The sequence below is a fragment of the Adiantum capillus-veneris genome, chromosome 11, assembly GCF_014529385.1.
Source record: "Adiantum capillus-veneris isolate H3 chromosome 11, ASM1452938v2, whole genome shotgun sequence".
NCBI classification, from domain to species: domain Eukaryota; kingdom Viridiplantae; phylum Streptophyta; class Polypodiopsida; order Polypodiales; family Pteridaceae; genus Adiantum; species Adiantum capillus-veneris.
In genome coordinates, this window is record NC_140941.1 from 38,846,635 (window position 1) to 38,862,052 (window position 15,418).

At 43.8% G+C, this 15,418-nt stretch overlaps 1 protein-coding gene across 3 annotated transcripts in view; it reads right to left on the minus strand.

Moving 5' to 3' along the window:
* LOC147447124 (uncharacterized) overlaps positions 1-15,418 on the minus strand; it is a 326,621-nt gene that overhangs the window by 11,470 nt on the left and 299,733 nt on the right. For all 3 annotated transcript variants that reach the window (XM_086523017.1, XM_086523016.1, XM_086523015.1), the window contains 7 exons: positions 14,291-14,370; positions 14,138-14,200; positions 13,531-13,668; positions 13,342-13,430; positions 4,073-4,154; positions 3,924-4,007; positions 3,775-3,849 (listed from right to left, as the gene is read on the minus strand). In XM_086523017.1, coding sequence (XP_086379143.1) covers positions 3,775-3,849; positions 3,924-4,007; positions 4,073-4,154; positions 13,342-13,430; positions 13,531-13,668; positions 14,138-14,200; positions 14,291-14,370 — 611 coding nt within the window. The remainder of the gene's footprint in view (positions 1-3,774; positions 3,850-3,923; positions 4,008-4,072; positions 4,155-13,341; positions 13,431-13,530; positions 13,669-14,137; positions 14,201-14,290; positions 14,371-15,418) is intronic.

Consider the following 15,418-nt stretch of genomic DNA (forward strand, 5'->3'; position numbering starts at 1 on the left):
TGCCTCCTTCTAGGCAAATGGGTTGCATCGGGGAGCCAGGAGTATGTATCCACATGGCATCGTTTCCCCAATCATGAAGTGCTTTAGTGTGTTGCAACTATGGTCTACTGATGAGCAAGGGAAATCCGCCCTCCACCTGTGGAAGACGAATCACAACAAAATCCAAACTAAAAGTGAAATCTTGTACTTGTAGAGGCACCTTTTCCACTATGCCCACAGGGTATACTGTCCTCTGGTCGGCCAATGTTACTGTGAAGGGGGCAAGTTGAGTAGGCTGCAGGCCTAAAGCTATCATAGTGAACTCAAGCATCATATTGATGCCAGATTCACCATCCACTATCATCCCTGAGAATTGCTGACCCAAAACGGACACTGTCAGGCGAGGGCTTCTATAATCAGTGAGGGGAGCAGCGGGATTGGATATCATATAGGACTTTGATGGTCACACTGGGAGGTACCCGCCACTAGGACTTGCTCCGGGGTAAAGTGACTGAACAATTGCAAGGGGGTCACTTTTGAAACTCACATCTAGCTGCAACATGTCATAGAGGGACACTTGTTGGAAGGTGTTCTTCAAGACTGTCTCTGTTGGAAGCTTCTCCTGTTCTACCAGTGGTTTCTCTGGTACCTTGATCTTCTATAGATCGGAAACTGCTTCTAAGAAAGCTTCATCAATATCGGAGAGCAAAGATTTGGATTTTCTTGGCACTGGGGGATGGCTTGTCAAGAAGGCAGGGTATCCACTGTTGTGAGAATGTGCCAGGGAGTTGAACTTGCTGGAATGCTAAGACCGAGAGCGGCTCTCTGGGCCTGAGTGAGGACACCCGATGGCTCCTCTACCAATTGCAACTGATTTTGATGGGTAACCACGTTAGAAACAATAGATAACAGCTGATCAACATAGAGACACAGCAGCAGACCAGAACATATGGACTCGACTATCTCAAAGAACCGATATAGACTCTGGCGTGGCAGCACACTCAACTCCAGCCCAGAACTCACGGGTACAATGGGGGTGTCGAGGCTCAGATGCGTAGGGAGGGTGCAAACGTGCTGTGTATAGACTCGCTCCTCTAGACGACGACACTGGACCATATATGAAGAAGATGATAATGATGACCCCACAACTACTACTCATACGTCCCATCATAAAGAGCCACCAATGGTTCATAAATGTTAGCCAGCCACGATGTCCACTAGACCACCGTTTGTATCCCTGCCACGTGTCACTGCCCAGCCCAGAGAGTCCATCCAGTGTGAACCAGACCAGACCAACTGTACTAACTGTGTGTCCTGTATAAGTGACACTGTAGCCTGCTACAACATGTTGTCTTTCACCCCAGTTCTCACACTTTGTAAAAGTGATCGATCCATAGTCGGTTAGCCCTACAAAACCCGTAGAAAATATCTCCTTTGCATATACATCATGCGAGAATTTTTCCTTCTTGTACCACTGCAATCTCGCTCTACAATGGTACATGACTAAAACCCCTCATATCCCCATAGTCCTTGAATTCTTTGCTCGTCTTTGGTTGCTCTCTAAGACTTTCACAGTTTCTTTCATGGTCCACACAATTAGTAAGGAATTGGACCGCACGCTTACCATCCTTGCTTCTTATCCTAGCATAAGTTGATCCATCATCCATCACCTTTGTTTCCATACGAGTAGCAATGATGTATGGCTGCCCAAGGATAAGAGGGTATGTAGTCATCTCTTGAACAAAGAAATTTTGGTCATCTTTCACATCCCCTATAGTCACGCTTACATTTGGACAAGCTCCATACAACTCCCTTGATGAGTTGTTTGTTGCACAAATCATCCATCCATGATTTATATCAATTGGCCATTTGTCTTTTTGATATAAATTCTTTGACATGAGGTTAATCTCCGATCCATGATCTATCAACGCAATGTATGAATCTTCTTAGTCTCCCACTTTTACCAGGGTCTCAGTAGTCGCTCTTGTCCAGTGACTCTTGGAGTAATAGCTCTTGTGAGTTGTCTCAACTTCAGCTTCATCATCCAAGAAGCGAACTTGTTTTACTTCTCCCCTACACTTGTAGCATCCAACAACAGTTTCTTCACCTTGCTCGCCATAGACTTGTACTCCTTGTGCATTTAAAGTCTCTCCTTCACCCTGCACATGGATAGATTTAGTAAGAGACTGCTGCTTTCTATTGATAATATCAATTATTTCTTCATGGTCCCTCTTCGCTATGCCAAGGACCTCACCCAAGGTAAATTCCACCTTACTATTCAAAATCCTCTCTTCCAAAACCTTTTTGAGATCTGTTGCTACCTCTATATCAGATTGGAGTTTGTATATTAAGGTGACAAAACATGCCATAGTGCCACGTCTAGGGTCTCACCACCCCGGTAAGGTATGTACGAAACTGCAACCATTGCATCCATTTTCGCATATATCACACTATGTACATTATAGCATTTGGTCCCATACATCCCTACTATTCCCCTCCCGCAACCTGTAAAGCCATCTGCTAGCAACAAGGGAGAACAAGCCTCTAGCAACAAAAAGTCGATGTGCGACATAAGGGCCGGGTCGCACCCAGGAAAAGCAGGGGTAAGATGAAACAAATGAGCTACCGAATCCACTGTTTATAGTCTGCAGCCTGCTTTCTTGAACCCCTGTAAACGCTACACCAATCCCTCTATTTTTCAAGGTATGAAGCTATCTTTCCGGAAGAGAGTAGTGCAGCTCATTTCTCTGCAGCTTCGAGCCAATCCAGGTTGAAGCTCGATTCCACTTTTCAACGGAAATTTCTCTTAATTGTTCAACCTCAATTCTTCTCTCACCGGTGTGACCACAATCTCGAATTTTTCCCACTACCCCTACTAGCTCTGGGCGCTCAGCCCTAAATGATTCTAGCTCTCACTTAGAGGTTGGCATGGACCACTTTGAAATTGTGACTAGTCAAATGAATTCAATGGCCAATTGAGTCTTTGACCTAGATGCAAAAACCTTAACCCTGTACTTTTAGATAGACCTAGATGCAAAAACCTCAACCATGTACTTTTAGATAGGCCACTATTAGCATGTAGCTTTAGGGTTGTGTATTTTTTGCAAGATGAGAGATACATTCCACTGCATGAACTATTTCGGTCTCATACACCACATTGGCTATTTTAGAGATGTTAATGCATTGCTTGTTTCTCTCTACAACGATGTGGTGTTTCTAGCTCCATTCAATTTTCAAGGCTCTGAACGCTTGCTGCTCTGCATTCTCTTCGTACTTTTCACCACATTGTTCCATGCATATATCCTTTTTTTAGAGATGTTTTGGATGCCTGGATTTCAGTTTAATAACAACCTTTATCTCTCCTTCTTCCTTCATCACAAGTTCCTGTGCTGTACTGGTGCTTGCTTCAACCCTAGGTGTTCTTGCCTTTACCTATGGTGTCACGCAATTGAACATGCTTATGAGTCTTAGAACACTGGCTCTAAGCCTTTCACGGTACTAGTGAAGAAACTTCTTGCTTTGAATTCTTTCCGTGTTGAATAAATACCCCTTGCATGCAAGAGAAGAATGGGTTTCTTGTCTACAAGATAGGAGCTGAAATCAACCTGCGTTGGTAATAACCTGCAGTCCTGAAGCGTGCTCTTAGCATTCAAACCACATTAGCCATTATTTCACCTCTTTTTATTGAGCAGCAAAGTATGGACAGCATATAACACCTCGTACATGTTTTACTCACCAAAACTCTTTAGCCTAGTGCACCATTTGCCTGTTATTATGAGGGTTTAAACATCTTACCAATTCCCAAAACCATTTGACAATCTCGCTCTCTTTCGTGTAACCTCCATAATAAATGGTAACTTTCTCTAGAGCCTGCCACATTCGTCAAAAAACTTCACCAATCAAAAGTCAAAATGCCAAGGGAAGCACGAAAGAATTAGACTCACCTCAAAATCAAAATGAGGAAGTCCACATATGAGTAGTTCCAACTCCTCATAGTGAAACAGTTGAAGAGCATGACCTCCACATACCTTCAGAAGAAAGCAACAATAATAATTGCTGGCAATGGTCATGCTACAAAAATGCTGTTGAATACCTGCTGAAATCCCTCGTTGAATGGTACAAACTGGTTCTCAATGGAATCTTCCAATACATATTGTACATAAAGCTCAACATACCTGGTCTCAGACAAAAGTCCAAAAATAAACGAGAGACATCCTTTCCAAGAAAATAATTTTCTCAGCATGCACTATTATGTCCTGATCACAAGGACACTTAAGCATGCAATAGAACAGGCATTGTTAACAAGAGGTTTATTGATAAGTTCCTTAAGAGGATGGAAACACCGATTTCTGACAGATCAGGATTCAGTAGAACATGCAGCATAATTCATACAAAGCCAAGCAATCGAATTTCCCAAGGATTAAATTCCTTGTTTGGTGGTATCTCCTTATAGGTATGGGATGAAAAATGAATCCGGCTTCCATATGGAAAGATTGGTGAAACAAGGGTCTCCTCCTGCTCCTCAGGTCTCATCATGGTTTGCTTTTCTGAGGTCATACAGCTTGACAGAGAAACATAAGAATCAATGAAGTAAGTTTCCATCTAGGGTTTGAGGGATTTCTGCTTCATGCTAAGTATGCAGACGAAAAAATGCTGGTGACTGTTTGTCGGGATGACAAAGTAAGTTTTTGGATTGATTCAATTGCATTTTACATCTTTTAAAACCCTGTCAATGCAAAGATCCACTGCATTCTTGCTTCACAGCTACAGGCTCCTTTTCTTGAAAACAGCAATAGAGTTTTGAGGTGTGAGGAGTGAAGCCATACCACCCTCTACCTTGCTGCTTGTGTTAGCAACATTCTGTACAGGGGATCAGTGATGATGTGGCAGGCATTGACATAGTAACTAGATGGCACAATATAAATATCAGCACAAAGCTCTTCGCAGAGCTTCCTAAGGAGTGCATCCATACGAGCATTTATGGGGACAGAAATTCATATTGAGAGTAAGCTCATTTTTGCTCCAAAAAGTATCAGAAAATGCACCAAATAGGGATACTCTTTGGCACCCAGATTTTGAGGTGTTTGCTTTTAATTTGCAGCCCATCAGGGCAAGAGAAATGAAATGCTATATTAATGTCCTCAAAAGGCCAGAATGATCTATGAGACCAAAAGTTGCAACCGTATTAGATGCAATACAATCATCTGAGATAAAGCATAAAAGGAAACACCCTAGATCCTAAAACAATCCCAGTAGGAAAACTAATGAAGCTGGTAGGCAGGTAGGATACATGTTACAAATTGTAGAATGGGGGTATGGCAACGAGGAGGACACCCTGATAGGGTGGAAAAATTTGATGAGTCATCCCACAAACTGTCGCGTAGGCTGCTGCAGCATAGCATCAATCTCCTCCATGGTGAAAGCCAGGAGAGAGGCCTAAGAGCGATTTTGTACCACAAGTGAGTTGTATCTGTGACATTTATCTGAGAGAGATCGCATCCTCACGTTGAGAGTTTCTTGTAACCAGCATGCGAGTGCTCTTTGATCAATTCATAAATAAATACCAACAATAAATAAATGCGAGTGCTTCAAGTTCTTTGCAATTCAAGTCTCTACAGTACTCAATGTCAAAGTCTGCAGCGGAAGGAGAGAGGAAAGAGACAATGGCACATGAGAGATAGAGAAGAAAGGCAGATGGATGAAAGTCTGGCAAGCCCAGTAACTTTAAATGGAAAACTCTGTAAATGATACAAGACCAATGGATAGAGAGCCGCCTAGGCCACATACATAGTGAGCCAACATAAGGTCAGGAAAATATCTTGGTCAAATACCACGACCAAAAATAAAACCCTCATCCTGAAAGTAATAAAATGGCCAAAACAAGCCTGAGAAAGGAAACATGCCGGCGCAAACCCTAAGTATGCCTCAGATCCGTGTCCAACAGGTTTACGGGTGACCAACCCACAACCAAGGGTCAGTGCACATGGAACGAACTTTGACACCCCCCTCAACAACAAATGTATCTTGGTCAAATACCACGACCAAAAATAAAACCCTCATCCTGAAAGTAATAAAATGGCCAAAACAAGCCTGAGAAAGGAAACATGCAGGCGCAAACCCTAAGTATGCCTCAGATCCGTGTCCAACAGGTTTACGGGTGACCAACCCACAACCAAGGGTCAGTGCACATGGAACGAACTTTGACACCCCCCTCAACAACAAATGCTGAAAAGCTGCCGAGAAGAATGCAGGAATCCTGAAAAATCTGGAGAAGAACAAATCTTCAAGGAATGAGCACCAAGCCAACAAAATAATGACCCATACATCACCAAAGTGATGATGACCAAGGCTCACTTAACATCGATCAAGTCGCACAAGGAACCGGATGCAGTGGCTAACTACAGATCAAGTAGCTTCATTTATGTGCTTTTCTACCAAGCAAAGCTACTCCCAAATCCATGAAGAGAAAGAAGAGAATAAAGAAAGTTGATGAGCGAATAATCATTTGCTGGACTGTTTGGAAGTGCCCAAGTTGAAGTGACATATGGATTTGTTTGTTAGAGGCCACGGACAATTGCTGAGAGGTTGAGTGGAAGGATAGACAGTCCTTGCAGTATTTTTGCTACGTGAGGGTTTTAGCGAGCAGCCAGCAGCCTCATGGCTCTGAGAGGCAGGTTAATAGGGCTGGAGGCAGGAAGCTTAAGCTGTGGAGTCTTCAGTCCATGGCAAGAAGGTTCATAGCTACTATTATAAGTTTTGGATAACATGCAAGGTGCAAAGGTTGGTCAGGAATTACATGGGCAGTGCTTAAACAGGGTTTAGCAAGCTAGAGACACAGCACGGGTAGCTGAGGACATCGATATATTCTACAAAGAGGAAAAACTGTAGGTGGACAATAAGCCTTCAAGTTCGATTGCTTTCATTTGGGAGGCAATATTTTCAGAGAGGAAACTAATTTTCTGTACCAAGGCTACAGCCATTCTTTACACCAATATATGACATTGTCTGACTATAAATCCTCACCATCACTTGATGACTGCCTCATCTTAACAGGCTGTGTTTCTCGCTGGCTAACCAATTATCGGCCTAGCTAGAACTGCATCACTCGAAATATTCACTCAAGAAGGCGCTTTGCCCATCACTGAGCCGGGCATCAACACCTTGCCTTATCCTGTTTATAAACTGCCCCCAGTTCCTCACAAATTCAACTTTCTATGCTGCCTCTTTGGCCCGCAGTTATCATTTTCATCAGGTTTAGCGACTATCTGCAGCCTGCACTGCAAACATGCAAGAATGAGCAGTGACCCTTTGTCGAACCGTGTGGGAAACAACCATCTAAAATACCAGCACGAGTGGAATCTGTGCTATGATACCCTGTAATCAAATCCAAGAAAGAGATGAAATAGGATACAAAGTAACTATAACCGGGACAGGTTGCAGCAGTGTACTCCTATCCAGAACCATTAAGTTAACCGTAGTTACCATTGCTGCTAAGTTGGCTTCTTTAGGGCTTGAAGTCGTATGCCGACTGTTAGGGTAAGCCCAACTTGAGACACCATGTGGGAAAGCCCTATAGCCACCTAGGAAAGGTAAAATGATGACATGGTCCAATAGCAAAAGGATGCAACCTCTCTAGTCAATGATTGTAGGCTTGAGCAATATCTACGCCAACGCGCTTTTGATGTGCTCCAGCCCCTTTTGAGCTGTCAATGTGCTGCTCACTACGACACAAGGAGCATTATTCTCATCCTTGATCTGGCGCTGGCTTCATCCACACATGCCTCCTGGTGCATGGAGGTGGAGGTGTAGAAGCTTTGAGGGGATGAGGGAGAATGCGCATGATAAAAGCTCTGAGAGGGAAAAGTGCTCTGCATACCTTGCATAGGAGGGGCTGTCAGCAAAGGTGGCATGTGGTTTGAATGGCCATAGGGGGAAACCATGTTGGATGTAGGTGCTTGCCCTTGTTGAAGAGTAGGACCAAGACTTTGTTGTATTTGTCGCAATCCCTTGAGGTAGTAGCAATCCTTGTCCTCATGTTCAGACTTTTCACAGAAATGGCAATAAGCCTGAAGGGGACATTCATGTGGAGGGTGCCCTGGCGAGCAACATGAGCTACACCACAGTCTTAGACTCCTGCTGAGTCCGGAACTCTTCTGGCTCGCGCTTGATATGGTCCAGAGCCTCTTCACTAGACCAGGGTGAGTGACTAGACCACTTGGCTAGACCAGGCCAAGAGACTACTAGACCAGGACGAGAGACTAGACAATGTAGCGTGGATAGGGTGTCGTGCTTTCTACAGTGGGTGCTACTCAGTGCAATGTCGTGACATCTCACTCAAAACAGAATGAAAACAAAGGAAACAATAGATACCAGCTGATCAACACAGAGACACAACAGCAGACCAGAACATACGGACTCGACTATCTCAAAGAACCGATACAAACTCTGGCGTGGCAGCACACTCAGCTCCAGCCCATAACTCACAGGTACAATGGGGGTGTCGAGGCTCAGATGTGCAGGGATGGTGTAGACGTGCAGCGTGTATAGACTCGCTACTCTAGACGACGACGCTGGACCATATATGAAGAAGATGATAATGATGACCCAACAACTACTACTCATATGTCCAACCATCAAGATCCACCAACGGCTCATAAATGTCATCCACCTAAGTCTATCTCCAAACTGAGTGGTGGTGGTGACCTGGCCACGATGTCCAATAGACCACCGTCCGTATCCCTGCCACGTGTCACTGCCCAGCCCAGAGAGTCTGTCCAGTGTGAACTAGACCAGACCAACTGTACTAACTGTGTGTCCTATGAAAGTGACACTGTAGCCTGCTACTACAGACAAACAGGATGAGAGACTAGACAAGCAAGTCTTGAACTAAGTAGGTCGAGGTGAAACTAGACTGGACCAAGCTGAAGCAGCCCAACCCAGTCGAAACCAACCGACCAATACATAGAGCTTAAACCCAGTAGCTAATTTTTCTGATTTAATCCTTCTTTTAGTGCTAGGCTTCATTATGGCTGAGTCTGCCCTTGATCTCCGGAGTCATGACAAATACTCAGTACGCTGACCTTTGTGTTGATGTATGCTCATGTGTGCGCGCGTGCGGTGTGTGTTGTGTTGGGGAGCATATGTTAGTACCTAGTTCTACACCCAAATAGTGTAGATCATGTTTCAGAAGATTACACAGTTATTTTTTTCCTGGAAGATACATAATAGAGGCTTTGGTGGAAAGCTCGCTCTCTTCCTTGCTTGCCATCTCAAAAGTCCCTCTCGAATGTAAAAGCTATTGTTTTGGCAAACTATTGGGTTTGTTACTTTCACAAACTTGCATCTCTTATTGATCGTCAAGTAATTGCGAGCTCTCTCATATTGCTTGCACAGTCCTGGGTTTTTTCTACCAATTAGTAGACGGTGAAATACGCATTGTATATACATACACCAGTAATTTAAAATATCATTGAATTTAACAAGAAATGCTTATGAGATGCTACATCACTCCTATTAGTACAATAAAGGCAAAAAAGCAAAAAAGCCATAAAAAAATTTCATGTGAGGTGAAACTCACCCAAAATTGTATTTTGATTAATAATTTGCAAACTCACACCTAATAGACTATGGTACAAATTCCAACCCCTTCTAGAGAGGTTTGATCATCCTAATAGCCATTTATTACCAATTTTTGTCAGTTGTTGACATATTTATACACACTTTTTAAGAAATTCTAATTTCTTCTCCATTTTAGCTTTCTTGGGCCAATACATATCATCTAACTTGGCAAAGAAATTTTTTGGAGTACTTAAATAAGTCTTTAGCAGCAAGTGCCAAAACAAACACAAAAAATTGTACTCCCTTTGTTACACTCTTTTTCATTTTCTCTTGTAAGCATCTTTCGCCCACTCAGAAATCAACAATTACAAATACAAAAGTAGAGGATTAGCAAGACTAGACTTCTAAAACTTCGCTTGCACCAATTGTGAGAGCACCTGTATCATAAAAGCGAGTACTCTGCTCTCTGTGGTGAAGGTCACCTCTGTTAGTATCTTGAAGCCTCACTCACTCACAAGGTGCACTGCAAGACATAGGTACAAGGTACACAACAAAATAGACAACTGATGAAAACAGTGAACTTGAGATACGAACAATGGAAACTCAAAGAACACACTCTGTACTTGTATTGCTCAAAAGACGACTACAAGACCAAGACCACAATTGCCTGGCTGGCAACACTTTTAGCCCCAGACCCCGGCCCGGCTCGGACACGAGTACAATGGGGTGCAGAGGCTGATGTGCAATGGCTAAGTATAGTGAGTGCGGACTCCTGACTGATTGAGAAGACACTAGGATGAGCAATACCCAAAGCGCAAGTAGTACCCAAGGGCAAGTAGTACCCCCAAGAGAGAGGATTAATAGTACCCAAGGACGAGCAGTTTCTTAAAGGTAGAGGCTACCCAACTCAGTGCCTCATGACTCAGTAACCTTACGTACTGATAATACCAATGATACTCCTACACCCCAAGATATATCCCTCCAAATATCTAGACGTGTGGCTTGCTGAATCTCCATTTGCTACCAGAGGTTGGTGATAAGTTAGACTCGTCCACACAACTAGTGTCCCCATGGTCTACATAGTTACTGTTCATCCTTGGCCCACTAGTCCACACCATGTCATAGGTACACTGACAAGGTCCACCAACCTAAGGCAACTCTTATATACACTAGTGCACATTGTCCACTGGTTACCCTTAGGTACATTGAATATTGGGTACACTAGTCAAGATGCATTGGTTATCCCGCACATATAGCAAACCACATGCCAATTAGATGGATGGTTAGGACGGCGGGGAGGGCGAGGATTTTGTGGAGCTAAAGCAGAGGTGGCTTTTGGTGGAGGGTTTATTGAAGGACTAGGGGACATCTAGTAGCTCATAGTGTTCACATGTGGAGGAGTAGCCAGTAATAGGGGCAAATGGCCTATGGCACCGTAAAGTGTGACCATGTGAGTAGTAGGATGGAACGGTTGGACTAACTGCTGTTGAGGTTGGGCGAACTGTGGCTGATGTTGGAAGAACTGCTGTTGAAGTTGCCTCAACCCCTTGAGGTAGCAACAATCCTTGTTAGCATGGCCACTCTTTCCATAGAAGTGACAATATGCCCTTTGGAGACAATCTTGGGGAGGATGTCTTGTAGAGTGACACATTACACCATAGAGCCACACCACTTGCTTTGGGAACCATCCTCTCAAGACTTAAGGCCTCCATCTCCCTTCGGAGGGCATCCAAGGGGTCAGCTTTACTGCCACTAGTGGGGGTAGATGAGACCCTCCATGATTGCTTGTGATGAGGGTGGAGATGGAGAGCAGGGTAGGGCCAAAGATGGTGCATCAAGAGAATACTGGAAAGGGGGCAGCCTGTCCATGCTGAAACCATGCCTCTGAAACCATGAGGTCATCTGTGCATACCAACATGATGTATCTCCTTGTAATGCCAGCTGTCTGGATGACTCAAGAGCAAGCCTAGCATATCTGTCCCTGGTGGTGTCTCATAAGCTGTGTACAAATGATACTGTTGCCTCAATCTCCATAGGTGGGGCAGCCAGCTCTGCTCGCATGATGTCATGTGGAGCTGAGGTCTTGGCTCTAATCAGCCTAGAAATCATAGATACGAAGGGCCTCTCCATATTACTCCATCCAGCACTGTCAACAGATGGTCCCCAAACCTGAACCCCGTAGTGCATAAACAAAGCTTTGTTCGAGGTTCTTGGATCTCAACCTGCGAACAAATCCTCTCTAAACCGCCTAGGGCTGCATAGGCACGAGTCAATCTAGTGTCTGCTGCCACTTTCAGTGTGAACCTTGCTCCACTAAAGACCACCCCAAGATATGTGTATGCATCAGGGTACTCCATACTGTCCTGACCATATGTGAATGTAAGTGCTGATCTCCTGACCCACTGTGGCGTGGTATTAAATACCATGACCTTGGTTTTACCAAGGTTGACAGACAATCCACTATCCCCTGCAAAACTATGCAATGTGTCCAAATGTCTCTGCATACCCTGTGGTGAGTCTGATATCAACACGATATCGTCAGCATACAATAAAAGAGGGATCCATGTCCTTGCAAGCTGAGCACCTCTTTCTCCTCCTCTGTCAATATAATCAGAGACCTCATCAACATACATACCAAATAAAGTAGAGGACAATGGGCATCCCTATTTCACTCCGATAGTGGAGTGAACTATGTCAGATATCCCCTCTGGTGTGTGTACACGACCCTTCACTGAACTGTACAATGCCATAATCCCCCATATCAGTTCCGTGGGTACCCCCAATTCCATAAGTCGGCGCATCAATCTGGCCCTCAGTACTGTGTCAAAAGCTTTGCGGAAGTCCACAAAGCTGCAATATATCCGTCTACCATGTGCTCGACCCTCCTCAATGATAGCTCTGAGTGTAAAGACATGATCCAGTGTGGAGAAACCCCTCCTGAAACCAGCCTGTCCAGGTGCCCGTTTGCCCATAATCTCAGCCCAACTGCTCAGCCTATGCTCAAGGATGGATGCATACAACTGTGCCAATGTGTGTCCTACCATGATAGTACGGTAATTCCCCGGCACTGTGGGGTCTCCTGTCTTGAAGATAGGTACAATAGTAGACAATCTCCAAGACTCAGGAAAGCCCTTGCACATGACACTGTTGAACAACTGTGCAAGCATCTCTGCTAACAAGTTCCCAGCATGTATAATGCGCTCTGCTACCAAACCCTCATGATCCTGTGCCCGTCTGGTCTTCATCCTGTCAATGGCCTCCTTTACCATCTCAGTGGTAAAGAAGGTGCTCGTAGCCGGACATGGCTGTGGTGGATCTGCTAGTGGTGGCTGTCCAGGTACAGTGTATAATGATGCTGCATACTACCCCCATATCTCCGTAGAAGTAATCATTGGTGGGGGAGACTGCTCATGGAATACACACACATACATATATCTATATATAGAGAGAGATATATGTATGGATATGTATATACATACATATCTCTCTCTATATAGATATGTGCCCTTCAAGTTTTCTAAGTGAACTGGTGTTTCTCTTAGGAAAAAGACAGAAATGTCTCAAAAACATTAAAAACAAAGCTTGCCAAGCTAGGAGACAGTGCACTAATATACATGGATTAATGTAAACAAACCGAGCATCTCTGGGATGTTCGACTATGTAATCCACCAAGAAATGCCATTAATAGATCATTGAAAAGAGACTTAATTCCATAGAAAATACATTTCACTCCATTAAATCAAATCAACTCAAGCACAAAAAGGGATTAAAAAGTAAAGGGGATTGTGCAAAAAGAGGACTCACTTCTCCTTGTTTTCATTCGTAACAGGTAAATCACCCCCACCAGGCTGGAGATCGTAAGTTTTCATCTCTCCAAAATAATCATAGGTTACCTATTTCCCATTAAAACAGTATATAATCGCACACTAGCTAATCATGAGAAAACAACACTCTACATAGATAAAGATAAAGCCTAGTGACAGCAGGATTTACTTGAAATGTTAAAGAGAATGTGTCCTCAACATCCCCATCATAATCCAATAGTTGTTGGAGGCTTTTGGCGAGCTGCGGCTGAAGATCATTGACATCGCTCAATTGAGGTCTCAAGCCCAGTAGTCTTTTGAATACAACCTGAGGAAAAAACAGGCTAAATCAGCTGCCAACCCTTCCACACCAGCTTAAACCCATGAGGACAACCAAAAAGGTTCAAGCATTAATATGCAGGACCTTTCCTCTTCTAAGTGCATACACCACTATTAACTCTCAGCCTGAAAAAGAACAGATGATAGTCCTAAAGCTATGCAGGGAAGGTTTCAAGATTAAACTCATCAGCCCAGCCATGACCATGTATATTTCATGCATTTAGTCTTGATAGTCAAAAAGAATTTAGTAAGGAAAGGGCTCTTCTAAGCAAGCTCTCACTATGATTGTCGGACAATATTTGGTAAAATACAAGATTCAAAGGTCCATCACATACAGAATAATGGCTCCTTAAGCTCACACAATAAGGTGCACAATTCCGCACAAAGAAACTTTATATAGTGCATGAAGTGAGACGAAATTCAAAATCATGAGTTAAGTTCAATGTTTTAAAACATACGAGAGGCAGGTGCACATCCAGTATGACATTGTTGTAGATTCCAAGACCTAAGATTATTCCAACCTGTTTGGCAATCAATCAGGAGTGTGGAAAAATTCTCTCTGATTAAAACAACAGTACATTTCCCATACAGCTTTCGACAATTTCCATTACCAACTCGAATGTACTTTCAGACTCCATGGAATTTGAGTTGAACCAAAAGTTCCGTGTCTCTTCATTGTATGTGAACATTCCTGTGTAACTCTTAACATTAGAGCAAGGGCAAAATATTAAAGTAATGAGTAACATCTGCAACAGCCAGATACAACTATGAAAAATGAGATAGCCCTTATTGACCATGTCATATAGTCATCATGTCAACTGCAACCATTAGTACAAGACAGAACTTTTGCAGCTGATTTCAAAGAGCCTATCTTCATCCTAGATTAGTAAAAAAATAAACAAACACAAGATAGACAAAAAAGACCTAGCCTGCATCAATCTTTTTGAAAATATGAAGTGCACTGGCAAACCCTTTGCCAACGATGGTCATTGTCACTTGAAGACTTCTATAGTCTGTGAGGGGAGCAACTGGGTAAGATATCATGTAAGACTCTGTGACTGCAAGGGAAGATGCCTGCCACTTTGTCCAGACTGTGCGACAGGAGCAAAAGATTGAATTACTGCAATTGTGTCAATGCAGAGCATTGGGTCGAGGTACAGCAACTCATGAAGAGACAACTGTTGATAAGTTACTTTACGAACTTTCCTTCAGAAAGAGCTGGACTGATAGCTCTGTGGGTTGGGGAGGTATAGGCTCTACACTCCAAAGTGGTGAAGATTACCAAATGCATCCAAAAAGGCATCATCTACTTAGGAAGTCAGGAAGGATGGTGTCGGCCTGACTGAGGAAGCTGCCTGGGACTGCCAGAGCATTAAGGCCAGGAGCAGCTCTCTGTGCTTGGGTGAGCACGCATTGGGCGTCTTGTTTACCTTTGTTAACGTGAGGGGAGGTGATATGGGTGGAGTGTGAAGGTTGAGACACTGGAGTACTGATAGAGATCAAATTAATGGGGAGGTGTAGTGTGCACCTTATTGATGTCGAGGTGGTTGGCTCTATGTCACTGGCCTCTTCTTTGGGCACCCGCGGGTGTAGTGATCTTTAGAGTCAGGGCATTGCTGAGACTTCGGGAAGAGGACATCGGCTCAGGTGTTTGTAGCCCTACCTCAGCCATCTTCGGCAGCTTGTCGAGCGTGTCAATTATTGCTTTCTTATGTTCGTCCGATCATGTCTTCGCGGGA